General features: G+C 44.5%; 1 protein-coding gene across 1 annotated transcript; it reads left to right on the top strand.

Moving 5' to 3' along the window:
* The first annotated feature begins 193 nt into the window (after nt 1–193).
* Nucleotides 194–27,383, top strand: LOC117456411 (low-density lipoprotein receptor-related protein 1B). The gene is made up of 59 exons (XM_034096285.2): nt 194–319; nt 1,025–1,147; nt 1,461–1,709; nt 2,038–2,151; nt 2,265–2,384; nt 2,593–2,718; nt 3,316–3,519; nt 3,970–4,138; nt 4,425–4,593; nt 5,118–5,340; nt 5,596–5,715; nt 5,867–6,085; nt 6,499–6,804; nt 6,961–7,179; nt 7,365–7,511; nt 7,853–8,101; nt 8,205–8,375; nt 8,487–8,735; nt 8,872–9,099; nt 9,200–9,448; nt 9,699–9,926; nt 10,060–10,308; nt 10,450–10,677; nt 10,755–11,003; nt 11,141–11,368; nt 11,469–11,717; nt 11,832–12,029; nt 12,152–12,400; nt 13,977–14,204; nt 14,328–14,576; nt 14,675–14,872; nt 14,995–15,243; nt 15,496–15,723; nt 15,857–16,105; nt 16,220–16,417; nt 16,553–16,819; nt 17,085–17,294; nt 17,554–17,727; nt 17,906–18,028; nt 18,417–18,584; nt 19,074–19,289; nt 19,382–19,611; nt 19,694–19,823; nt 20,048–20,241; nt 20,340–20,526; nt 20,865–21,077; nt 21,167–21,350; nt 21,470–21,671; nt 21,784–21,948; nt 22,074–22,292; nt 22,460–22,687; nt 22,809–22,943; nt 23,478–23,682; nt 23,754–23,879; nt 24,316–24,423; nt 26,153–26,380; nt 26,458–26,758; nt 26,865–26,976; nt 27,236–27,383. Exons 1-59 carry the CDS (start codon nt 262–264, stop codon nt 27,299–27,301), a joined length of 11,580 nt encoding a protein of 3,859 aa, XP_033952176.1. The 5' UTR covers nt 194–261; the 3' UTR covers nt 27,302–27,383.
* Nucleotides 27,384–27,650: the final 267 nt, after the last annotated feature.

Here is a 27,650-nt window from a genome sequence, read left to right as displayed (position 1 = left end):
GGGAATAGCCTACGGCAACATTTTCAATAAATGAACAAACATATATATACATTTCCAAACCGGCTTAAATAACCACAAAGTCAAAGTCAATCAATGACTTGTGTTGATTATATGTGTTTTTATGGTAAATATTTTATAGCCGAAAACGTATTTAGTTGTGTGTAAACGGAAGTATCGGAAGCGCACATGCAGCAGGTGAGGCTGATTCAAGCATTTCCTCTCAGGTGAGGCTGTTTCTCGCGACGAGCCGCGTGGGCCAACATGGACTTTCGACACTTAATTTGCTCAATTCTCCTGGCAATTCTGAGCATTTCCCAAGGTAAGAAACATTATATTCGTTTAAGGCATTATACCTATCAAATGTTGCTATTAAGCGAGTTTGTTGGCCTACAGTACATGTCAATTAACACTCAAGCACGTTTCCACAAGTTCTTCAATGTCAGCCTAAACACGAACAAGGCAATTTTGCGTACATTTCTGCACCCCATGCGTTCAGAGATAACATATTTGTTTGGAATGCTAGTTACTCTGTTTTGTTCATTCGTTTTTATAATACAAACGTTCCTCTGTTTCTTTTCCTTTTTTGTGTAACGTTTGGGTAAAAACAATGTATGAGTTGGTGAAAATAGGTAGTTATATTTATCAAAAATATACCCATGCTGTTTTGGCTAACTTTCCTTTAACATCAATTTGAAGATGTGAAAGCAGTCCGCATTATATTTGTGCTTCTGTTTGCTCAATCGACCTTTTGTGCCGAGTTTAGACCTCCTCGGTTTTTCCTTTACTGAAATACTGACTTGGTGTGAGTTTGCCAGTGGCTTTTGTTGCCCACATTAAGTCATTGTAAAAGCAATTCACCAATCATTTACAATTCAGTTCGAATTTGGCTTAATGTTTTTAAATCCTGATCTGAAAAGGGGGGGGTCTAAATTTCGATCCATTGCACAATTCATCCAGTGAATTACTGGCAAACTCCAGTGAAAGCCAGAAATATTTCCTAAGCCTACTTCTTGAATGTTTATAGGACAACTGTTGGGATGCAGACCAGAACAGTGGCGGTGTGACGATGGAAACTGTATCCCGGATATCTGGCGATGTGATGGAAGTGGAGACTGTCTAGATGGATCTGATGAAATGGATTGCAATGGTAGATACACTAGCCTTATTCCTGTGCAAAACAACTGTTCTTTACAATAATACATTATTCAAATTGGATGATTGCTTTATTATTTTTCATAATTTGTTTAGGAGTCTGAAATGGTTAACACAGGCAGATATTTTAATAGGCTCACCAGAATAGCTAAATCTGTTTTTATTTCAAATATGCTTCATAATAAGAAGTAATGTTTCAGTAAGTACGAAATAAATCTACATCAAACGGATGAAATAATGTGGAAAACTTTTGTACCTAAAGATAAAATGCTGGTAGACTGAAAGAGAAACTATTTCCCCCCCTCTAGCCATTTCTGGCTCTCCTGAATGCCCCCCCGGACAGTTCCCTTGTGTTGACTCTGTCGGCTGCGTTGCCGCCGCAGCTCGCTGTGACGGTACAAAGCAGTGCCCCACCGGCTCTGATGAGGAGAACTGTGCAGCGACACAGGGCTGCATGGACTCTGACTGGACCTGTCGAAACCACATCTGTATCCCCAAAGAGCTGCGCTGCAATGGACTGAATGACTGCCAGGACAATTCTGATGAGGAGGACTGTGGTGAGCCATATGGAGGATTTTAATCTTATAATGCATCCACATTGATTGCCTACCTTCCCAACATGTCAGACTGTGGGAAAGTAGGGCACTATGGAGTCAGTTCACCCACAAATTGAACAGTTTTGCTATGTGATCACTACACAATCGGTAAAGTTAGTGTGCGGAACATGCTGATCAAAGAAGACGGATGCAGCAAATGGCTATCATGTGTGAAAAGCATGTGTTAATAGTGTCAAAAGATGTCAAACACAACCAAATGGGCCCCTAACTCAGGCTAGATATGAGCAAGAGTTCAATGTTGAAGTATTGATGGTCTGTTCCCTTACAGTACTGTGTGGTGAGGATGACATACGGTGTCCTGATGGGACGTGTCTGAGTTCAGACAAGCGTTGTGATGGGACGTTTCACTGCTCGGACGCCAGTGATGAGCCCATAACCTGTGGTAGGTTTGAGACAAATTGACTTGAACAAGGAGGTCTTCCAATGATGGCAAATACAAACCACTCAACTGTTGGTAATCAATGGCAACATAATGTTTCTGACATGCTCCTGCAGGTCGTATTTGCTCTAAGAACAACGGCGGCTGCAGCCACGTGTGTGTCGATGAGCCTTGGGGAGCTTTATGTACCTGTCCCGCTGGATATAAGCTCTCTTCCAATGGAGCAGTCTGTGAAGGTGCGTTTGGCTTTAAATAAACAAAAAGCGAACTGAAAATATACATGTAGGAACCTGCCTTTTGCAGTACATCCTTGGTCCCTTAACCCCTTTCTTTGCATACTGGAATGTTTTAAGAAGTGTCTTTTTGCAGATTTGTAATAATCTGTTGCGAGATATGGTTTGATACTTCATGTATTTCAAGCTATAACCCTCTTTTCTTCCTCAGATTTGGATGAATGTGCCCCCCCCTTCGCCCCCTGTATGCATCACTGCGTTAACACTGTCGGCTCATACTATTGCCAGTGCAGAGAAGGATTCAAGCTAAATGGAGGCACTGCATGTTTAGCTACAGGTAAGGAGGCAAAGCTTTTCCTTGTTTGTACAAATCTAAATCTGCATACAATCATTATACCCTCGCATGGCCCTTCATCCTTTGGTGCCAACTAAGCCTTTTCTAGAGCCAGAGATCACACAAGACCATACACATCAACCAGCCAGCAAGTACCAAGCTGCTAAGTGTTACTGAGCTAGTCATCAGCCTAATTGTGTTATGTGATTAACCTAGTTTAACCTAGTTTCATCCTCTGGAAAAGATCAAACGAGAAGCATCATGAACTGAACTTGGTTAAAAGATAATTGACGTGCTAATAGGTCTCTTTGATGTGCCTGAGCATTTACGAATAACAAAAGCTATCATACGCTCAAAAGGATCAAACAAGACTTCAGATGCAAGCAGTTGAGCTGGTTTTACCGGGATGTCTCCTCAAATGTTAAGAAAAGGATGATGCAATTGTGAAATATTGCTTTTGCATCAGGGTTATTTTTTCTGTCTGAATATAGGCAGTAAAGTTATCCCTCACCTTAGTAGTTGATGGATGTTTAATGAGCAGGAGGTGAAACTTACTACAATCCAAATATTCCCACTAACTGAATCTATACATGTGTCCAGGTAACGCTATCAGACTGCTGATGGTGCAGAGGAGCTCTATGGGGCTGTTCAATGTGACGTCTCAACAGTTTAAAGTTATCCATACTCCAGTTCCTGCCCCAGTGGCTTTGACTTTCGATGTTTCCCGAGGCTCGTACTACTGGGCCGACATCCGTGGCAGCATTTACAAAAGTGATGGACGGCAGAGCTGGACAACATTTAATGGTGAGTTGGTCCAAGATGTGGTTGCTCTTCTTTTTTTTTTTTGTCTTTAGAGGTATTATGGCAATAACAGCTGGTTTTGAATTAGAATAGTGACATGTATTTTATATATGTTGTATGAAGTTACTGAGTCAAGAGAAAATGGTAATGTTAACTAGGTAGATGTTCACTACACTGGTTAGCTTGGCTTTAACACATAATGTACATTTTTTTTGCATCTTTTTCTTTTGAAAATCCAATAGAGTTGAAACGATGTGTTTTCACAACTTTTGACCGATTCAACAATGGGTTTTTCCCCCCTTTTTGTGGTCTGAATTTGTATTGTTTTTTTAAAGTCCTGAAAACCCCCCAACTGTAACTTTCTCTGCATTTAAATCTCAACCCTGACTGTAGAAGGTAAGAGTGGCATTTCTAAACAAAAATGTCTTAGAAGTCTGATTTATTCATTAACAGGTGAGCCTGGAATCTCGGGTCTAGCTTGCGATTGGTTGAATGGAAACCTGTTCTGGTCCAATCAGAAGACGGAGTCAATCTACATGCAGTCAGCTGACGGGAGAAGTTTCACTACACTGCTGAGCAAACGCAACAAACCATCAGATTTGGTGCTCATACCTGTGGAGAGGCATGCTACTTTAATTCTCTCTATCTGCTACATAGGATGAAGCATAATATTATTTGACATATTTAAATATTATTTAGTGATAACCCTGGTCTCAGTGGATTGGTAAATCTGCTTTTATACAGTATTCAATATGGATAATTGAGTAAACTGTTGCAGGAGAAGTATTGGAATGAGTTGTTGAACCCTATACTCACAGCAAACTTTAAAATCCAGCCATGGTAAATTAACCAACACATATGATAATACACTGACCGTGCTTGTTTAAATTCTCTGCTCTGCCACGCAGCCTGATGTTCTGGTTCAGTTCTGGCCCGGGGGACAGAGTGACGATAGAGACGTCGTGGATGGACGGGTCTGATAGAAACACTCTGGCGGTGCTCACTGCTCAGGCGGCCCACAGCCTCACTGCAGACGTTGCTGCCAGGAGACTGTACTGGATCAGCAACTTCAAGAAGGTGAGATGAGATTAGATGTATGTTATTGATCCCAATTTAGGATTTATTTTATTTATTTTTTGTCACAGCAGCATGTTAAGAAGGTGAGAAATGGACATACACAGTGGTGGAGTTTAAATGCATTGTAATGTTTTAGATGTACAGAGTTATGATACTGAGCATGCAAAATAGCAGGAAACTGAAATGGCTGAATATAATACAATTTAAATGAAGGCGGAGCCTCGCAGCGGGGAAACTGTGCCGCGCTTACACTAATTGCTCCGCATAAAGGTGCACTCAGTTGAGGCTTCCTCCGCAAGATGATGCCCCCTCTGGGAGGTGAGGCCCCCTCCCCGAGGTGAGGCCCCACGCAGTCTGCGTGATCGGCGTGTAGGGAAGGGCGGCCCTGTATACTCATTCATGATGAGAAGAGATTATAATACCATTCTTTTTAAAACAAAGTTTGTTTATCACTACAGAATAATTTTGTAAACCATTTGATGTTTATGCTTAACATGCAGTGAACAATAACTCGTTTCATTCAGTCCATAGAGACGGTGAAGATGGACGGGACCGGCCACCTCTCCTTCACAGGCCTGTTCAGCAGGAGGGCGGCTCTCGGCCTCGCTGTGTTTGAGAGCTCCTTCTACTGGGTCGATGACAGAGGACTGTGGCAGGTCCCACAGACGCAGCCAAACCAGAAGACATTTCTTTTGAAAGCGGCACTGCCGACACTAGCCGTTTACCATGAGCTACAGCAGCCTCAAGGTACTTATGGAAACAAGATATTTAATTCTAATGCAATATACTTGTTGATTGGAGTATTTATTTCTCTGAATTGGCTATGACTTTAGTTTATGCTCTTCTTAGGCACCATGTTGGATTCATTTTTGTTTCAAGACAAACAATACAGTTGTCATATTTGTATGTTTTGTCCCGAGTATTGTTGATTGATTTATACTTGATCGGTTTTAAATGACATCTATTTCAAAATGTCCTGTTTTTCTTTTTTACATCATTCAGGTTCTACTGCATGTGCAAATACTCTGTGTCAGCTCTGCCAGCTAACTAAAAGTAACCCGGTGGGATTCACCTGTGCTTGTCCGAACGCCAAAATGCTGTTGCCTGATGAGACATGTCAATGTAAGTTTAACACAACTTTGGATCTCTGCCTATTTTTGGTTGAAGACGGGTAAAAAAAAAAAAAATGTTTTATCCAATCCGTTTTCTCTGGTCCGTCTCTAAGTAGTAATAAGCACAAGGGGAATTTAAAACAATTTTTTTTCTGCCACAGACCCAAGGTTTGTTTATGCCACCAACATGGACATCAACCTGCTGGAGATCAGAGGGAGAGCCTATTATCAAACCCAGCTGTTAAGCACTGGCGACGGGATCCGGTCCTTTGACCTGGACTGGTACAGAGACTGGCTCTACTGGGCCAACCAAACCGGCCATATCCAACGCACCAGTCTGACCCAGGTCAAAACTGAGGTGGTCCCAACACCTCTGCCAGGTAATGCTATGAGTTTCAAGTTTTTCATGCAGACAAGGTATTTTATGTTATAGAATGGGAGGGATGAACCCCTCTTTAATGGTCACACATGCAGAGCACACAGTGAAATGTGTTCTCTGCATTTAACGCATCCTAGTACTAGGAGCAACTAATTATCACTAATCCCTGTCAATCGAAAACAATTAATAGCATTAATGCATTTAGATAAAGCATTTTTTTAGTCCTTTAGCGTTCATTAACAGCACCAATTTCCTTGTTCCAACTTGATCTGTAGTTTAAATAATTGTCAATGAAAATAAGTCTTTAAGTTATACTTTGTAGTGAATTAAAGTATTTGCCATGAACAATTGTCTACTTTGTCTTCTTACAGCTTTCTGTACACTTTCCATTGACTCACTTATTTTTCTCTTTAGTTTGTTTGATTAGAATAGACCAGAGGAAAGGGAACCTCTATTGGGTGTCATGTGACCAAAACAGCATCGGCACCTCCACAGCCGACAGCCGGAACCTGCAGCTGTACCGTACGACCAAGAAGATCAGAGACCTGTATCTGGACTGGCTGAGGGGGGGCATCATCTGGTTGGAGGAAGACCGAATCCTCACCATGAGCATGGCGGGAGGAAGTGCCAAAGAGCTGCTGCAGTTAGCAGATGAAGTCCAGGGGAACATCGCCTTCGACCTCAGGGCTAATAGCCTGCTCTGGAACTCAAAAAGGGCAGGTCTGTCTGAAGTCAAATGTTTCACCAGCTGTGTCTCAACACTTAGCTTAAAGCAATACAAAAGTACATGTGATTTTGTGCTGCAACAATAAGAGATGACTGTGTTCAAGGTCTTTCATTAAGTTGCAAAACAGTTTTGGTTTCCCCTTCTTACAGGTTTGACCACGATGAGTTTGCTGCAGGCGAAAAGCCACAAAGCTGGCAGGAGATGGAACATTTCCGGCTCAGTCATATCTGCCTTTGAGCCCTTCCTGCTGTCCTATTCGGATAATGTCCTGACTCTGTGGGACCGGCGTGACGGGAGCGCCATCCAGGACATGACTGTGAGAGGGCGTGTGCTCAGTGTCATCCTTGCACTGAAGGACGTCCGCCCAGGTCAGAACAAGTTAATGTTTTTAAAGAAGAAATGCAAAAAATGTCAGTTTGTTTACAGTTAGTTTTTTAGCTTGTAGTGACTCACAAGTGCAAACGACCAGTTTACAGCCAGAGAACATGTGTATGAAAGCGACAGATTTTTACCCTGACTTACCTCCTCATTTTTTTCATATTCCAATTATTAGTGCCAGATTCTCCAGTTTGCGCTGAACCCTATGTGCTGTGCCGGCACACATCAATCTGCATCTCACAAGCCCAACTGTGTGACGGGAAAAAGGACTGCCCTGATGGAGAGGACGAGGATGGTTGTGTAACCACATGCCCATCTAAAGGTGAAGTATCTATCACGGCATCTATTGCACGCCTGGCCGTCCTGGGAGAGGGATCCCTCCTCTGTTGCTCTCCCTGAGGTTTCTCCCATGTTCCCTTTAAACTGTGGGTTTTCTCCGGAAGTTTTTCCTTGTACGATGTGAGGGTCTAAGGACAGAGGGTGTCGTATTGTCATACTGATATTCTGTACAAACTGTGAAGACTACTGAGACAAATGTAACATTTGATATTGCGCTATATTAATAAACATTGATCTATATAACTTTTTATTGTTTCTTGAAAATGGCAAAGCACCTCTTTCAATATACAACCCTTTCTTTTCTGCCTCCATTTCCAATCTTAGGAGATTTCAAGTGCAAGGACAGTAGAAGTTGTGTCCCCAGGGTTCTCGTCTGTGACGGTCGTTCTCATTGTCGTGATGGCTCAGACGAGGTCAACTGTCCGACCGTAGCTACAGTTGGAGCTCTGTTCAACACTCTGAAGTGCCGCACGGGCTCCAAGCCGTGTGAAGACGGGACTGAGTGTGTTTTACACAGCCACGTGTGTGACGGGGAGAAGGACTGTCGGGACGGATCTGATGAACGGGGATGTGGTGAGTTTCCTAGGATGTTATCTGAAATATGCAGTTTGATGCATTCTGTTTTTGTTTATATGAAATATCCCTTTATTTAATTTAACTAATTGGATATTCTCAGAACCACTCAAACCTCCTGCTCCAGTCGCGCCGGCCTGCAGCAGCCCCGCTGTGCTCTGTCCCAATTCTGCTGTTCAGCTCTGCATTTCTCCGAGTCAGTTCTGCAACGGGCTCAAAGACTGTCCTGATGGCTTTGATGAAAAGAAATGTGTGAAAAGGTGTCCCTCTAGAAGTAAGGAGTTTGCTTATTTATATATTTCCCTGTTTGACAATGTTTGCAGGATGTTTCTTTGTTTAGAATGTGTCCTGCAACATAAGAGGGCTTAATTTGTTTTCTGTTCAGGCGACTTCCGCTGCAACGACCGCCGGAGCTGCGTCTCGCAGAATCTGGTTTGTGACGGCCGCTCTCACTGCAACGACGGCTCAGATGAGCTCAACTGTCCGAACGCTACCCCTCCTGCAGCTGGAGCAAACGTCCTGAAGTGTCGTATCGGCTCACAGCTGTGTGGGGATGCGACAGAGTGTGTCCTCTTCAGTCACGTCTGTGATGGAGAGAGAGACTGCCGGGACGGATCAGATGAAGTAGGATGTGGTGAGTTTTCATTCTAAGGTATTACAAAGGTAATACATTTAAAAGTGCTTTGCAGAGAAACGCACCACAGCATAACAATTTCAAACGTTTCTGTTGGTTTATATATACTCATCGCACTCTTGGTGTGATCTTCTAGATGCTGCAAACACTGTCTCTACCAGTGTTCCAGAAAATGTGCGCTCAATTCAATCACCTCCACCTGTCGAGACATTTACTCAGCCCCCCACCAACCCCCCCTGCAGCAGCCCTTCAGCTCTGTGTCCAGGCTCCTCTTTGTGCATCAGCCCGACACAGTTTTGTGATGGAAAGAAAGACTGCCCTGATGGGTCTGATGAGAACTGTGTGAAAAGATGTCCTTACAGGAGTAAGTCTACATTCAAAGCGGAGTTTTCAACAAATGCATTAATATTTATATTTGATGTATGCAAATCAAACTTGATATAATTCCCTTTTGTGTTTCACAGCTGACTTCCGTTGCAAAGACCGTCGCAGCTGCGTCTCGAAGAGTCTGGTTTGTGACGGCCGCTCTCACTGCCACGACGGCTCCGATGAGCTCAACTGTGGGAGCGTATCTCTGCTTGCACCTCAAGCGAACGTCCTGAAGTGCCGCGTGGGCTCACAGCTGTGTGGAGACGCGACGGAGTGTGTCCTCTTCAGTCACGTCTGTGATGGAGAGAGAGACTGCCGGGACGGAACAGATGAAGAAGGATGTGGTGAGTTTTAACGTGTTGCCTTCTCCAAGTGGAATATTTTTTAAGCTGCTTGATTAACCTGCACGAACTCGCCGATTTTCTGCATTTCAAATATTTTCCTCGTAGCTTAATGAGTCAAATTGTTTAATGCTTCAAACAGACTAGTTCAGAAAGGGCATTGATGACATTGGCTTAAATGGTGACTGCAGAAATCACAAACCTTGTGATTAAATGAATGCGTTTTTAAAATGGAACTCCTTTCAATCTTTAGATGTCTTAGAGGTTTCCCCTACAACTGCTGCAGAAAATGTTCGGCTAAATGACACCCCTTCACCTGTGGCACCCTTCACTGAGGCCCCCACCAACCCCCCCTGCAGCAGCCCTTCAGCTCTGTGTCCAGGCTCCTCTTTATGCATCAGCCCAACACAGTTTTGTGATGGAAGGAAAGACTGCCCTGATGGGTCTGATGAGAACTGTGTGAAAAGATGTCCTTACAGGAGTAAGTCATTAACTTTAACACATGCAAATTAGTTTCCAACTATTTTTCACTGACCTCAGTGCCTATTTTGAAATTGTAAGTATATAGAACAATTTTACACAATTCCACTTTTCTATTTATTTCCCCTCCACAGCTGACTTCCGCTGCAAAGACCGGAGGAGCTGCGTCTCGCAGAGTCTGGTTTGTGACGGCCGCTCTCAATGCAACGACGGCTCAGATGAGCTCAACTGTCCGAACGCTACCCCTCCTGCAGCTGGAGCAAACGTCCTGAAGTGTCGCATCGGCACCAAACTGTGTGGAGACGGGACAGAGTGTGTCCTCTTCAGCCACGTCTGTGATGGAGAGAGAGACTGCCAGGACGGATCGGATGAAGTAGGATGTGGTGAGTGTTCACTCTAAGCTTTAATGCATGTAAAAGTCCTTTGCAGAAAGCCCACTTTGCTGTTTCTTATACAGTAGCATAACATTTTGACACTTTCCTGTTGGTTTGCGATGAAACGTATCACTCTTATCTATCTTCTAGATGCTGCAAACACTGTCTCTACCAGTGTTCCAGAAAATGTGCGCTCAATTCAATCACCTCCACCTGTCGAGACATTTACTCAGCCCCCCACCAACCCCCCCTGCAGCAGCCCTTCAGCTCTGTGTCCAGGCTCCTCTTTATGCATCAGCCCAACACAGTTTTGTGATGGAAGGAAAGACTGCCCTGATGGGTCTGATGAGAACTGTGTGAAAAGATGTCCTTACAGGAGTAGGTCTACATTTAAAATTGAGTCTCGGAGATATGTGTCAGAATGTATGTCTATTAAAATGGTTTTCTTTCCACAGCTGACTTCCGTTGCAAGGACCGTCGCAGCTGCATCTCAAAGAGTCTGGTTTGTGACGGCCGCTCTCACTGCCACGACGGCTCCGATGAGCTCAACTGTGGGAGTGTAGCTCTGCTTGCACCTCGAGCGAACGTCCTGAAGTGCCGCATGGACTCACGGCTGTGTGGAGACGCGACAGAGTGTGTCCTCTTCAGTCACGTCTGTGATGGAGAGAGAGACTGCCGGGACGGATCAGATGAAGTAGGATGTGGTGAGTTTTCATTCTAAGGTTTACAAAGGTAATACATTTAAAAGTGCTTTGCAGAGAAACGCACCACAGCATAACAATTTCAAACGTTTCTGTTGGTTTATACATATACTCATCGCACTCTTGGTGTGATCTTCTAGATGCTGCAAACACTGTCTCTACCAGTGTTCCAGAAAATGTGCGCTCAATTCAATCACCTCCACCTGTCGAGACATTTACTCAGCCCCCCACCAACCCCCCCTGCAGCAGCCCTTCAGCTCTGTGTCCAGGCTCCTCTTTGTGCATCAGCCCGACACAGTTTTGTGATGGAAAGAAAGACTGCCCTGATGGGTCTGATGAGAACTGTGTGAAAAGATGTCCTTACAGGAGTAAGTCTACATTCAAAGCGGAGTTTTCAACAAATGCATTCATATTTATATTTGATGTATGCACATCAAATTTGATATAATTCCCTTTTGTGTTTCACAGCTGACTTCCGTTGCAAAGACCGTCGCAGCTGCGTCTCGAAGAGTCTGGTTTGTGACGGCCGCTCTCACTGCCACGACGGCTCCGATGAGCTCAACTGTGGGAGCGTATCTCTGCTTGCACCTCAAGCGAACGTCCTGAAGTGCCGCGTGGGCTCACAGCTGTGTGGAGACGCGACGGAGTGTGTCCTCTTCAGTCACGTCTGTGATGGAGAGAGAGACTGCCGGGATGGAACAGATGAAGAAGGATGTGGTGAGTGTTCATTAAAACATTTACAAAGGTAATACTGATAAGTGCGTTGTGGAGGAGCACACGTCTGAAAACAATATTACAACATCACGGGCTCTGCCACTATCATTCTTGCAGAAAATCTCCGCTCCAATGAATCTCCCACACCCTTCGTCGAGACATTTACTCAGCCCCCCACCAACCCCCCCTGCAGCAGCCCTTCAGCTCTGTGTCCAGGCTCCTCTTTATGCATCAGCCCAACACAGTTTTGTGATGGAAGGAAAGACTGCCCTGATGGGTCTGATGAGAACTGTGTGAAAAGATGTCCTTACAGGAGTAAGTCATTAACTTTAACACATTCAAATTAGTTTCAAACTATTTCTCTGACCTCAATGCCTATTTTGAAATTGTAAGTATATAGAACAATTCCACTTTTCTATTTATTTCCCCCTCCACAGCTGATGTCCGCTGCAAAGACCGGAGGAGCTGCGTCTCGCAGAGTCTGGTTTGTGACGGCCGCTCTCAATGCAACGACGGCTCAGATGAGCTCAACTGTCCGAACGCTACCCCTCCTGCAGCTGGAGCAAACGTCCTGAAGTGTCGCATCGGCACCAAACTGTGTGGAGACAGGACAGAGTGTGTCCTCTTCAGCCACGTCTGTGATGGAGAGAGAGACTGCCAGGACGGATCAGATGAAGAAGGATGTGGTGAGTTTTAACGTGTTGCTTTCTCCAAGTGGAATATTTTTTAAGCTGCTTGATTAACCTGCACAAACTCTCCGATTTTCTGCATTTCAAATATTTTCCTCGTAGCTTAATGAGTCAAATTGTTGAATGCTTCAAACAGACTAGTTCAGAAAGGGCATTGATGACATTGGCTTAAATCAGTGGTTCTTAAACTTTTTCTGTCAGGCCCCCCCTTTGGAGAAAAAAAAAAGTCGGGGCCCCCCCCCCCCCCGCAACACAAATGGTCAGGTTCAGTGGCGGCGCCAGAGATTTATTTTGGGGGTGCTGTGGGACAGCTTGACGTTTCATAGAGGGTGCTCAAACATTTAGGGTTTCCCATTAATGTACCGGGCGCTACAGTGGAATGTTCTACTGCAACAATCCCCACGCATATACACAGTGTAGGCCTACCCGCGACTGTCAAAATGAAGGCTCGATAATTGGGGCGGTGGTGGCGAAGTCCATAGGGACTTGGCTTGGCAACTGGAAAGTCACCAGTTCAAGTCCCGGCAAGACCAAGTGCTACCGAGGTGTCCCTGAGCAAGGCACCGTTCCCCACACAGCTCCCCGGGCGCCGTTCAAAATGGCAGCCCACTGCTCCTAACACTAGGATGGGTCAAATGCAGAGAAACAATTTCCCCACGAGGGATTAATAAAAGTCCATCTTAATCTTAATCTTAACCTTAATCAGCTCACGGCATATACTGTAGGTGTAAGCAGGGGTAAAGTGCTATTTTTACAGGTGGTGTGTGGACCTCACATAGGGGGGTCCGGGGGCAAGCTCTCCCGGGAAGATTTATTTTTAAATATTGAAGTTAAAAGCATCAATCTGGTGCACTTTGAGAGCAAAATGAAGAGATTTATGGATACCTCTCAACACCCATATGAAACAGAACTGTTAACAGATTTACTTTTTCTTTATGGATATTTTACAAATCACCCTTTTAAACTTTATTCTTTTTTTACTGTCATGTAGTATTTCATACCTGTTTTTAATTTATTCTCTTATTTTTTTTTTATAACTAATGATCATATAAACGTGTGCCTCGGAAACAATTGTTTACATTAATGGTGACCAAAACATTTGAGACCCACTGAGATAAAACTGAGTCCTTTAGTTCCCTGAGCCTCTCAGTCTGACAGAGGACTCTCCTCCACTTTGTTGTTGAAAAAACTCCTTATATCTGTTAGCGTAGCTCGCTAGCACCAGAAGCTAACAACAACGATCTCCAGTACCGGTGCGCTCTCCCTCTCTCTCACGCACACAAAATGGCTCGTTACACACACACACACACACACACACACACACACACAGTCGAGCTTTAATGAAACGCAGAGACCCAGACGTAATGGTACTGTACTGCACTGCATCATATTATTTTCGAATCAATAATTTTTCATATATTTTTAATTTTCCTCCTGGTCTCTCGCGCCCCCCCTGGCATGCCTCTGCACCCCCCACTTTGAGAACCACTGGCTTAAATGGTGACTGCCAGAAATCTCAAACCTTGTGATTAAATGAATGCGTTATTCAAATGGAACTCCTTTCAATCTTTAGATGTCTTAGAGGTTCCCCCTACAACTGCTGCAGAAAATGTTCGGCTAAATGACACCCCTTCACCTGTGGCACCCTTCACTGAGGCCCCCACCAACCCCCCCTGCAGCAGCCCTTCAGCTCTGTGTCCAGGCTCCTCTTTATGCATCAGCCCAACACAGTTTTGTGATGGAAGGAAAGACTGCCCTGATGGGTCTGATGAGAACTGTGTGAAAAGATGTCCTTACAGGAGTAAGTCATTAACTTTAACACATTCAAATTAGTTTCCAACAATTTTTCACTGACCTCAGTGCCTATTTTTAAATTTTAAGTATACAGAACAATTCCACTTTTCTATTTATTTCCCCTCCACAGCTGATGTCCGCTGCAAAGACCGGAGGAGCTGCATCTCGCAGAGTCTGGTTTGTGACGGCCGCTCTCAATGCAACGACGGCTCAGATGAGCTCAACTGTCCGAACGCTACCCCTCCTGCAGCTGGAGCAAACGTCCTGAAGTGTCGCATCGGCACCAAACTGTGTGGAGACGGGACAGAGTGTGTCCTCTTCAGCCACGTCTGTGATGGAGAGAGAGACTGCCAGGACGGATCAGATGAAGAAGGATGTGGTGAGTGTTCATTAAAACATTTACAAAGGTAATACTGATAAGTGCGTTGTGAAAACAATATTACAACATCACGGGCTCTGCCACTATCATTCTTGCAGAAAATCTCCGCTCCAATGAATCTCCCACACCCTTCGTCGAGACATTTACTCAGCCCCCCACCAACCCCCCCTGCAGCAGCCCTTCAGCTCTGTGTCCAGGCTCCTCTTTATGCATCAGCCCAACACAGTTTTGTGATGGAAGGAAAGACTGCCCTGATGGGTCTGATGAGAACTGTGTGAAAAGATGTCCTTACAGGAGTAAGTCATTAACTTTAACACATTCAAATTAGTTTCAAACTATTTCTCTGACCTCAATGCCTATTTTGAAATTGTAAGTATATAGAACAATTCCACTTTTCTATTTATTTCCCCCTCCACAGCTGATGTCCGCTGCAAAGACCGGAGGAGCTGCGTCTCGCAGAGTCTGGTTTGTGACGGCCGCTCTCACTGCAACGACGGCTCAGATGAGCTCAACTGTCCGAACGCTACCCCTCCTGCAGCTGGAGCAAACGTCCTGAAGTGTCGCATCGGCACCAAACTGTGTGGAGACGGGACAGAGTGTGTCCTCTTCAGCCACGTCTGTGATGGAGAGAGAGACTGCCAGGACGGATCAGATGAAGAAGGATGTGGTGAGTTTTAACGTGTTGCTTTCTCCAAGTGGAATATTTTTTTAAGCTGCTTGATTAACCTGCACAAACTCTCCGATTTTCTGCATTTCAAATATTTTCCTCGTAGCTTAATGAGTCAAATTGTTTAATGCTTCAAACAGACTAGTTCAGTAAGGGCATTGATGACATTGGCTTAAATGGTGACTGCCAGAAATCTCAAACCTTGTGATTAAATGAATGCGTTTTTAAAATGGAACTCCTTTCAATCTTTAGATGTCTTAGAGGTTTCCCCTACAACTGCTGCAGAAAATGTTCGGCTAAATGACACCCCTTCACCTGTGGCACCCTTCACTGAGGCCCCCACCAACCCCCCCTGCAGCAGCCCTTCAGCTCTGTGTCCAGGCTCCTCTTTATGCATCAGCCCAACACAGTTTTGTGATGGAAGGAAAGACTGCCCTGATGGGTCTGATGAGAACTGTGTGAAAAGATGTCCTTACAGGAGTAAGTCATTAACTTTAACACATTCAAATTAGTTTCAAACTATTTTTCTCTGACCTCAATGCCTATTTTTAAATTGTAAGTATACAGAACAATTTTACACAATTCCACTTTTCTATTTATTTCCCCTCCACAGCTGACTTCCGCTGCAAAGACCGGAGGAGCTGCGTCTCGCAGAGTCTGGTTTGTGACGGCCGCTCTCAATGCAACGACGGCTCAGATGAGCTCAACTGTCCGAACGCTACCCCTCCTGCAGCTGGAGCAAACGTCCTGAAGTGTCGCATCGGCACCAAACTGTGTGGAGACGGGACAGAGTGTGTCCTCTTCAGCCACGTCTGTGATGGAGAGAGAGACTGCCGGGACGGATCAGATGAAGAAGGATGTGGTGAGTGTTCATTAAAACATTTACAAAGGTAATACTGATAAGTGCGTTGTGGAGGAGCACACGTCTGAAAACAATATTACAACATCACGGGCTCTGCCACTATCATTCTTGCAGAAAATCTCCGCTCCAATGAATCTCCCACACCCTTCGTCGAGACATTTACTCAGCCCCCCACCAACCCCCCCTGCAGCAGCCCTTCAGCTCTGTGTCCAGGCTCCTCTTTATGCATCAGCCCGACACAGTTTTGTGATGGGAAGAAAGACTGCCCTGATGGGTCTGATGAGAACTGTGTGAAAAGATGTCATTACAGGAGTAAGTCATTACATCATTAACTTTAACACATTCAAATTACTTTCAAACTATTTCTCTGACCTCAATTCCTATTTTGAAAATTCTAAGTATCAGAAAATGTACACAATTCCACTTTATTTATTTCCCCCTCCACAGCTGACTTCCGCTGCAAAGACCGGAGGAGCTGCGTCTCACAGAGTCTGGTTTGTGACGGCCGCTCTCACTGTCACGACGGCTCCGATGAGGACGACTGCCAGAACGTAGTTTCATCTGTAGCTCGAACAAATGTCCTGAAGTGCCGGTTGGGCTCAAAGCCTTGTGATGACGGAAAAGAGTGCGTTTTGTACAGCCATGTGTGTGACGGAGAGAAAGACTGTATGGATGGATCTGATGAACAGGGATGCCAAGAAACATGCAAACAAGGTAATTTCACTTTAAAGTTGTTAAGTGGCTTGGAGAAATGGCTGACACTTTTGAACTATATGCATTTTCTTTCAAAACTGTTTACTGATAACAAAATATAATGCAATTGCTGTACCCTATACACTGAGAAACTGCAATCTTGCACACTAAACTGAAGTCAAACAAATAAAAGTTTCCTGTACATTGTTCTGTTAATGAGAACTTTGAAGAAACTGTATGTAATGTAATTCAGATCGTCATGATTTTTCTTTGTACTCAACCCCAGGTGAGTTTCAGTGCGCCCATGGGAAGATGTGCATCCCTGCAGCCGAGGTGTGTGATGGCAAGCCGCAGTGTCAGGATCAGTCGGATGAGCGGGACTGCTGGATCAAAACCAAGAGCTGCGCGCACCGCTGCGGCAAGCGATGCATCCCAACCACATTCCTGTGCGATGGAGAGAAGGACTGCCTGGATGGGTCGGATGAGGCGGGCTGCGGTAAGGCTGCAGATTCTGTTATTGAAATTGGTGATAATGCGGCTGCTAAATAACAACACGATTACAGGTTTGATGGCTCTGATTTAGTGTTATACATTTAAAAAAACGAAGCAATGGAAGTGATGACATCTCATAACAAATTAAATATTACCACATTTTTACTTAATCTCACTCTTTATTAGATCTGTTAGCTAGCCAAAAGTCCTGACTGTCTGCTACAACCTTTTGAGTTTAATGCTTAGCGTCTTCTCCTCTCCAGACCCTGTTACTGCTGCATCTCCTGTTCTCACCTCCACATCCTCTTGCGTCACTCCATCAGTTCTCTGTCCAGATTCCTCTCTGTGTATCTCTCAAAGCCAGCTGTGTGATGGAAAAAAAGACTGCCCTGATGCATCTGATGAAAATAACTGTATAAGCCAATGCAAAAATCCAGGTAAGTCCAGCGACAAAAAAAAGTGTACCTATCCAACTAATGAATGGCATGGACCAGCTGTATGAGAGTTCCAAAGAAAACGGTGGAAGTGCTTTGGGGTTTAAGTAGCCATTTGTTGCCACTTTTTTTTATCGTCCCTGATCCTAAAAATGACACCTTTTGTCTTCCTGAACATCAGGTGACTTTATGTGCAGCGACCGTAGGATGTGCCTCCCTAAGTCAGAAGTGTGTGACGGCCGCGCCCACTGTCCCGACGGCTCGGATGAGATGCAGTGCCAATCAGAAGATCCTATTGCTCCCTGTAATCGAGTTTCATTGATTTCAGTCACAGCAGTTGCAATTGTTGTTGAAGAATACACACTGCTATTTTCCTTATGTTTGATATGTGTGTAAAACATACAGTAGCACCACCTAAGATTCCCCATAACACAACCGCTAAGCACCAAATATCATAGCGGCACCAACTAGTAGAAACCTTCCCTAACTTTCAGCAACCTAACAGCCATCATAGTGACCACCTATCAACACGCCATTTACCCTCTAGAAAAATTGTGCACTCTAACCCTTAATTTCACATTCTTGTACTTAATTTGGTAATTCCTAACTTGACTTTTTCTTTGCCCAGCTATCAAAATATGTACCGTGTGTCTTCACATCTCATTAAATTCATATTATTTTTCCGTGCCTAGCCTCCAACAATGCGCTCGGTGCCAAATCCGCCCCGTTGAAGTGCCGCACAGGTTTCAAGCCATGTAAAGACGGCCTGGATTGTGTTCTGTTCAGCCATCTGTGTGACGGAGAGAGGGACTGCATCGATGGATCAGACGAAGAGGGGTGTGCCGCCAAGTGCAAAGCAGGTTTGTTATGTGTATTGTGCCAGTGAAAATCGGCTTAAAGCAATGACACAACCTGCTTACTTGGGACGATGATTGTGTCGCATGGTATTATAGAGGCAAATTATCTAAAAGCCATAATATTTAACAGTGCATCAAATGGTGACTTTTATGTTTTAAACTGAACAGTCACCTTTTTAAAAACAAATCAAATATTGTCGAGTAACAACATACATTTTAAAGTTTATTTTCTGGTATATTTTGCATCACATGGCAGTGGACAACACTTATGACATTCTCTTTAGTTGTACTGTTGATACATTTTTCACTCTCTCCTGAATAGTTTTATAAATTGACTGTCTATTTAGTACAGGGCTAAATGTACCCATGTTCCAGGACACTACCAGTTGTTAAAACAATGTATGAACTGGATACTTGCCATTTCAATCAGTTGATCATGTGTGCTCTCAAAGCCATGGATTATTTCTGAGGAGTCTCTTTCCTCTTCCTCAGATGAGTTCCGGTGTGCTCACGGGAACAGATGCATCCCAGCAGAGAAGGTGTGTGACGGGCAGAACGACTGTCAAGACCGATCTGACGAAATGGACTGTTCAAGTCAGACCAAGGACTGCCGTCATCGCTGTGACAACAACACTCGCTGTATCCCGGACACCTTCCTGTGTGACGGAGAGCGAGACTGCACCGATGGGTCTGATGAAAAGAAGTGTGGTAGGTCACATCAATATATAGAAACTCACTACAAGTAAGCTGTATATAAAACAAACTTCAAAATAAAATACACATTTGCTTTATCTTTCCAGGTTCTGTGGCCTGTCCCATAGAGCAGTACCGCTGTCTCAGTGGTCAGTGTGTGTCCGAGGCCCTGAGGTGTGATGGATACGCGGACTGCAGCGATCGTTCTGATGAGGCTCATTGCATGAGACCCCCCCACTGCCCCACACAGCTGAGATGCCCAAACAGCCACCAGTGCCTGCAGAAAGAGTGGCTCTGTGACGGCGAAGAAGACTGCAACGATGGATCAGACGAGAAGGTGAGGAACTGGAGCATGAGGATGTTTTTTTAGAGTGTTTGGAATCGGCGGGTAAAACTTGGGTTTCATCATTTGCATCCAGAACTGCGTGATGTCGCCGGCAAAGTGCAGGGAGTACCAGTGGCAGTGTGGAGAAAGCAGTCAGTGCATCCCTCTGTCATGGAGGTGTGACGGGGAGACAGACTGCCACAACGACATGGACGAGGACAAATGTGAGCATGTTGTCCTCAAATGTTCTCCCATGCCAGGCCCTTGAACAGTTTATTTTCTGCTTCAGACTTTTTTTATTGTAAGGGACTCTTTGGATAAAATAAGTTTTACAAGGATGCTCTAATAATTTGCAGGATGACGAAATAGCCCATGTTTAGTCCTGCATTAATGAAATATATTTTAGAGGAACTCTGAAGAACAATGTATCTTTATCTGCCTTTTACAGGCAGCCAGAGAATGTGCCCCTCTCCCCTTTTCCAGTGTGGCAGCGGTGAGTGTGTGGACCCCAGCCTGGTGTGTAACGGCCTCACCAACTGTGCCGACCGCTCGGACGAGGGTGCGGGATGCGCTCAACACAACTGCTCCAGCCTGTCAGCTCCGCGCTGTGAGGAGTACTGTGTCAGCACCCCAACCGGACCGGTCAGTACAGACAAATGCATCTGAAACGAATCATTTTGACTCTATTTGCAAATGAATGGTGCCCTTCTCTAATGCCCTTTTCCGCCTCATTTTTGCAGAGGTGTTACTGTGCTGCTGGTTTCAGACTACAGTCCAGTGCTCTGTACTGTGTGGAGATTGACGAGTGCAATACTGTGCTGCAGGCCGTGTGCAAACACACCTGCCTGAACACTCAGGGGTCCTACATCTGTAGCTGCTTTCCTGGCTTCTACCTGGAGCCTGACAACAAAAGCTGCAAGACCAGAGGTACTGTACCGTCTCTTATGTGAACGCAATGCCATTAAGAAGCTGACTCAAACATTCGAGGTCTGAGAGAATGTTCCAAACATTTTTTTAAAGTAACTGCTTTGAAACAATTTGGTCAGTATAATTAATCAAACCATTAACATTCCCCATGATATGCAGTCTATATCAAGCCATGTAATTTTATAATCGTAACATTAAAATGAAATGATATGCCTGGGGAAAATGTTTCATGTTTGTTTTATCACATGATCCTTGCTTTTCAATGTGTGCTTTCGTTATATTGGCCTCTGCTACTCACTCCTGAATAGAGAACTCACCTGTCATGTTTGCATCTCTAGACGAGCCTTTGCTTCTGGCCTCGGTGCAGTCCGAGCTCTTACTGCAGGGAGTCCACAGCAGCACCTTGCGTCTTCTGTCCTCGGCCAACCGGCCCGTCTTCTCTCTGGATTATCACTGGGCTAAACGGAGAGTTTACTGGCTGAGCCCCGACTACCAGAGCATCCGCTGGTCTGACATGACAGACTCAAACAGCAAAGGGACACTCATCAAAGGTAAGGCTGTCTAAACAAATGGAATGAATATACGAGTTTTGATTTAAAGCACCCAGCAACATTATTTGCTAAATAAAATCTTGCTATAGGAGTAAAGTCTGACTCCATCGCTGTGGACTGGATTGGTAAGAACCTGTACTGGGTGGATGGACTGGTGGGCCAGATTCTGGCTGTGAAGCTGAGCGATACCCCGGTGACATCCCAGGACTACACGGTGGTGCTGGGAGAAGACCTGGAGCAGCCCAGCTCACTGGTCCTGCTGCCACACCGAGGGTAAGCTGCAAAAACCTGCTTTAAAAAAAAAAAACTGGAGAGACTCCTCTTGTACTATAAAAATGTATTCCAAATTTTAACCCAACCCCATATTTTTCATCATTGCATACTTCTTTCAGGATGATGCTTTGGTCTGAGATCGGCAGCACCCCTCAGATCGAGCGCTCCGGGATGGACGGATCAAAGAGGAAGGTGGTGGTGAGCCAGGGCCTCAGCTGGCCAATCGGTCTGGCTTACGACCTCCTGGACAACCGGGTGTACTGGGCCGACGAGAAGATGCGCTGCATCGGCTCCACCTCTCTGGATGGAGAAAATGTCAAGGTAAACAACCTCAGAAATGGAAAAAATACTTTATTGGCTGCAAAAATGTAACATTGTAGGATTTCTTTCATGATCGCAAATGATGATGGCGGTACTTTTATTTTTTCACTAGATCCTCCAGTTGGAAGAAACGCCAAGTCCTTTCTCTGTGGCCATCTTCAATGACAGAGTCTACTGGTCCGACACTAAAAGAAGAACCATCCGCTCAGCTGATAAGAACACCGGCAAATATCAAAAGGTTCTCCTGAAAAGACCAGGGCAGCCATTTGGGCTCAAAGTGAGTCTTCAACTTGTAACGCTGTGTTTATTATTGAAATTTCAACATGGTTTTATTTTATGTCCGTTACCATTAATGTCTAAGAAGTTGCCAGCTATTGACACTTATTATAATTCTCTCCCCAGCTGATGCACGCCCTTTCCCAGCCGGACATATCCAGTCCTTGCGAGCAGCGTCACTGCTCCCACCTCTGCCTGCTGGCCCCGGCCACGAGACCCTCGGGCCCCCCTACAGCAGTGTGCCGATGCCCAAAGGGGCTGCTCCTTTCCAAGGACAAGAAGACCTGCTCTCTGCCTGCGGATTCAACCTTCATCATGCTTCTGTCTCACACCACAGTCTACCAGGTGAGGAAAAGACCAGACGACCTGTGGGCCTTTTATTCCTTCCTACTTCTGGGATTTGCATTTTGGAGACTTTTTCCACTTAGAATTAATACACATTGAATCCTTCTTTTGTTCTCCTGCTCACTCTTTTTTGGTTCCCGTTTTAATCAACTTCCCCTCACTTGCAGGTCCACTTACATTCCATGCGTCGTGAGGGTATTGCTCTGAAAAAGATGCCAAACGGCAGAGTCTTCGCCCTGCCCGGGGTAACTGAGGCCTCGGCACTGGACGTGTCCATCCAGGAGCTTTCTGTGTTTGTGGCGGATGCAGGACAGGGATCTGTGGATGTGCTGAAGCTGAGCGGCTCCACGTCGAGACAGGGACTGATTCCTACAGGACAAATCTTAAAGCTGGAGGTAGGCATAATCAGCTATTCAAAGGAAATGGCAACTCCAAAGTTGTTTTTATTTATTTAACTTGAAGTCAGTTTGTCACTCACTTGTGAAATGTATTCCGAAAACTTCTCCATCACACAAGGACGATGCGGTCACAGCTCTGGCAGTGGACTGGGTGACCTCTAACCTCTACTGGAGCAGCATCGCCAGGCCTGATCTTCATGTGACCTCCCGGAAAGATGCCTACACCACCTCGCTGCTGCAAGGATCACTGAAGGTGACATAGGCTGATCTTCACCGCTCATACATCTCTTTTACCTCAATATTCACTCACTCCTTCCTCCCTAACAGGCTTGCGGAACGGAATACATGTAACAGCGTTATGCAATTGGGATACCTTTTTTTGAATTTTTAAAACTAATCTGTTACTGTTACAGAAAGTACATAATCAGATTAGTTACTTTTTTTTTTAAACTGGGGATTACTACCAGGATTACACAATGCATTTTAAAATGTAAGAACGGTATTTTACAAGACTCGTGAGCGCATAGTACAACACTTCACGAGTCTCGCAACACCAAGTGAAAGGACTGGAGCTAATCTCTCAATAATCAGTCTTATGCTGTAAATGTGAAGTACCTTGACATTTGAAGCAATCATATGTACGGAGTCCCCTCTTTACTGATGTATTCACTGTATACATTTCCTCATGTCTTTAATCTCCTTTCCTCGCTTGCCCTAATACACTTGTGTTTTTGCAATTATTTGTATTCCCTTGTAAACTAAGCCTGGGTTTTGTTCATCCCCGCAGGACACCACATCCATCGCCCTGCACCCCCCCTCGGGAATACTTTGCTACACAGCATTTGTGGTGGCAGATAGGAAGAGCCAGGCGGAGGTGAACTGCGCCTGGATGGACGGCCGTAACAAAGTGGTGCTGTGGAGCAGGTCGAGCATCCCCACCTCGCTGGTCTTCTCCCATCAGGATCCACACAGGGTCTACTGGGCTGACACAGGTGAGTTTAAAGACACCGCACATATTTGATGACTTGCATATATTTTTATTTGAACAACTCTTTCTCTTCAGGGGAAGGTATAATCAGCTCTATAAGAGTGGATGGAACAGGATACAAACAGTACAACACCGGGCCTGGTCTGCTCATCTCCTTCACGTATACTGAGAACATCCTCTTCTGGGTCAGCCAGGACAAAGGTAAGGGCAGGGTGGAAGTGGACAACACCGTTTTTAAAACGTCCTAAGACTCAAGCTCCCATAGTGTCACCGGGTGGAAGGTTTAGGGCTCTAATAACATGATCAGTCCTGCTCGTAGAATTAATTTCCCGAACATTTTAGCTTTCACCTGCATCTCCTCTGTCTTCATCGCCTTCAGGGAGCTGACTAATGTAACGATGAATAATTTAAACAACCTCTTCTCAGTAATCTCTACCGTTCTACATCATTAAACATCCACTTACAATCACGAGCATCATCTCCTCGATCAGATCTGTTACTTAAATGTTTATATTCAGAACACACATTTCCTCACTACCCGCTTCCCCCAGTAGCTTCTAATTCTGCCCTGTAGAAAGAAAACGGTATGTTTATATGCCACATTTTTGCTAATTTTTGGTCTTATTTCCAACTGTAGATTTGACCAAACTGTGGTTCAGTGACGGCCTCCAGCCCAACCAAATGTGGTTTGAGACAAAGACCAGTTTGGTGGAAGTGAAAGCTTACAGCAACGACAGTCAGTACGGTAAGTGTTCTTCGAGAAGTGAGACCATTGGAATACTCTTCACTGGCCACTAGAGGGCAGGGGGAGCATGTCAAGCTGTAGAAAACTATGGAGCAGGGGTCATGACACAAATAAACACAGAATTAAATTATTATTAAAATAAAGTCTTTTAAATCACACAGTCCAAAGAAGGACAAACACCTAAAAATACAAAATCTTGGTTAACATACAGTTTTGCATTTAATTTGGAGTGCAGTGTCTTACTTGTGACGGGAGACAAGTACAACTGCTAAAATGTATTCCTGTATATAAGTAAAGGAAATGTGTTGGCTAGTAGTACAGCACATCATGGAGCTGTACACAGACTAAAGTGCTAAAGATAAACACCATCCTCTCAAGCATATAATAATCCTGATTAAGAGCATATTTGTTAAGCCTCGCTGAAGATCATGTACCAGTATTTAAGTTAGAAAATAGCACAACACTTGAGCTGATTCACCAGCTACAATTTAACTACCACATGCCATCCTGACATGCATCACGTGTAGATTCTGACCGAAGCTGTAGGGCCAGGGAAAATATGAAAGAGGCTCGTCAACACTGAAATTCTATTCACATACTACAATGATGCCTGTCATGCTAACAAACATGCAGCACACTAATTGATAAAAGCAAGCATGCCAAATCAGTTTAAAGTCAGGAATTACTCGATCTGCAGACTTCTATTTTAACCTCAGCTGTGTTCCTGAATGCAGCACACAGACAGTGTGATATCGGACACTCCGGGCAGAGTGAAAAGATTCTCTTAAAGGTTCTCTTGGGCTCAGTTTGAGTTGAAGAGTGATGTGACCCTGCAGAGAGACGGCGCTGGAAGCTGTGGGAACGAGCCACGATGAATCGATCTCATCACACTCCCTCTTGCTTATTCTCCCGACTGTCACACACTCCTGCAGTCAAAGCATACATGTGCACACATATGGTTTCACAGCAAAGTCTTGCTGATGTTTAACAAAATGCTTGGATAACTAACATGAATCAACTTCATAACTAAAGTAGCATCTGAATCAAAGTGAGACAGACGAGGCAAATACTTTGGGAATAACTGAAGAGGCCAATCGTACAAGACAGTCTTTATTGATTTAGTGTGAAAATATCAAATTCTGCTTAACAATTTCTGCTGGGGTCATAATCAAAGCGGTATTGTGTTTACGATCACTGCGAATCTTTGACGTTAAATATTAAAATTCTCAGATGGTGTCAACATGGATCTTTGCACAATAGTATTGTAAGAAAAACTGGCACACATCCAGAGACCAAATTATTCTTCTTTCACAATTATCCATTCACTAATTTCGACACACCCTTGTTTCACGTGTTCAGCCAGGCACTGAACGCTTCCTTGCAGAGGCAAAGCAGAATATGTAATTACACGCAGCAGGAGGCCTTCCTTTGTGTATATTATGTACAAACATTTTGTAAATTGCCTGAACAGTGTTGATTCCAAAAATAAACTTCAGGATGAAGCGCAACCATAGTGGAAGTTAAAGAGGATCCTATAAAAAAAATAAACTGATACTTTGGAGATTTGTCAGGAACTGAAAACAACTTCTGATTTAAAAAGAGATTAATTGATTTTAAATGGAGGACAGCCTTGATTTGTTTTACTCATGTTTTAATTGATGTGTGAATAGCTTTACATTTGATTGTCCTCCCAATGATGGTCTACATCTGTTTACCAATATTTTTCCAGGAACTAATGGCTGCTCCAAGAACAACAGCGGATGTGTCCACCTGTGCCTGCCCTACCCCGGGGGCAACACGTGTAAATGTGGTCGGGGTTTCTACGGTGCTTCCTGCACCCCGCTGCCCGCCTGCCCCTCTGGAGAAGAGTCCTGCTTCGACGGTAGCAAGTGCTTCAGCATCAGCAAGTTTTGTGACGGACACGTGGACTGTCCTGACCAGTCTGATGAACAGGACTGTGAGTCTAATGCACATCGTTAATAACCCAACAATTGATAAAACACAACCTAACCCTATCCCTGATTTTCTCTTAAGGTCCAAACCCTAACTCTGCATCTCCCGGGAGCAAATCCAGCAACGTCCGCCCTCTCCCCAAAGACGAACTGAACTCTGTCCCCTCAATAAAAAAGTCCTCTACGTCCTGTGATCTCCAGCTGTGCAGCGGCCATGGCAGCTGCATCACGGAGGGCGAAACGGGCCGCTGCCAGTGTGAGGACGGTTACAAGGGAGAGTCCTGTCAGGAGGCAGAAACTGGGAAAAGCCATGTGGGGATGATCCTGGGGGTCTTCTGCCTCCTGGCTGCATTGATGTCGGCTGGATTTCTTTACAATAGAAGGTATTCAAAGGACTGCTTCATACTGGTCTACACTACTTCAGAATGATTTAGTTTGATGCAAATCTGATCTATGAAGAAACTAACATCGAGATTTAAATTTCAACAGGAGACAACTGAGGAATACCTGGGTGACTATCAGAACCAGATCCTCAGAGAAGGAAACTCTGATGGCCAACATGGCTCTGCCAGATGATGAACACTACGACTCCGACTGCGAGGTAAAGCCTGAGGCCACAGACTGGAAATTAATTTGGATAAAAAGCAGAGATTATTTTTAATTTTTGGATTATGGACCGTTGATATGGTTTACGTATATACTAAACCTGCCGGTTTTTTTTTTTTATAGTTACCTACTCAATTAAGTCCAGAGAAATGTGTCCCCAAAACCTCTAGCCAGAAACATAAACCAATATTTTCATTTGATTGTTTTTTAGAACTTAAACTTGATTTAGACTAAAGGTTCATTCTTGTCCCCAGGATCTGGATTCCCCGGTGGATACGAAGAACCCCCCGCTCGTGATGAAGTCTCTACAGCTCACATAGAAGTTCTGCTTCCTGAAATAAGGCATCCTGTAAACACCTGGTGCCAGTCAGGACTCTTGTGGTGCAATAAATGTGAAAAATATTTAACCAAAACTCTGGCTCTGCTTGTTTTAAATCTATACACACACTTACTTCTGATGCTCCTTAGCAATTAAAACACATGTTCAGCTTCTCATTTAGCCCAGGTTTCATGAACAGGTTTGATTATATTCCAATATATTTAAAATCAAAGTTTGTGGCCTGCAACTTGATTCTTTTCATTTTGTTGTTTCTCCACGTTTTACATTTTGGCCACACAATAACACAAATGGAGAAAGATGGTGGGAGTTGTTGTGCACAACCTCCACTT

Source organism: Pseudochaenichthys georgianus, chromosome 12 (assembly GCF_902827115.2).
Source record: "Pseudochaenichthys georgianus chromosome 12, fPseGeo1.2, whole genome shotgun sequence".
NCBI lineage: Eukaryota > Metazoa > Chordata > Actinopteri > Perciformes > Channichthyidae > Pseudochaenichthys > Pseudochaenichthys georgianus.
The sequence above is the reverse complement of the archived record's forward strand: the minus strand, read 5'-3'. Positions and strand labels throughout refer to the sequence as shown.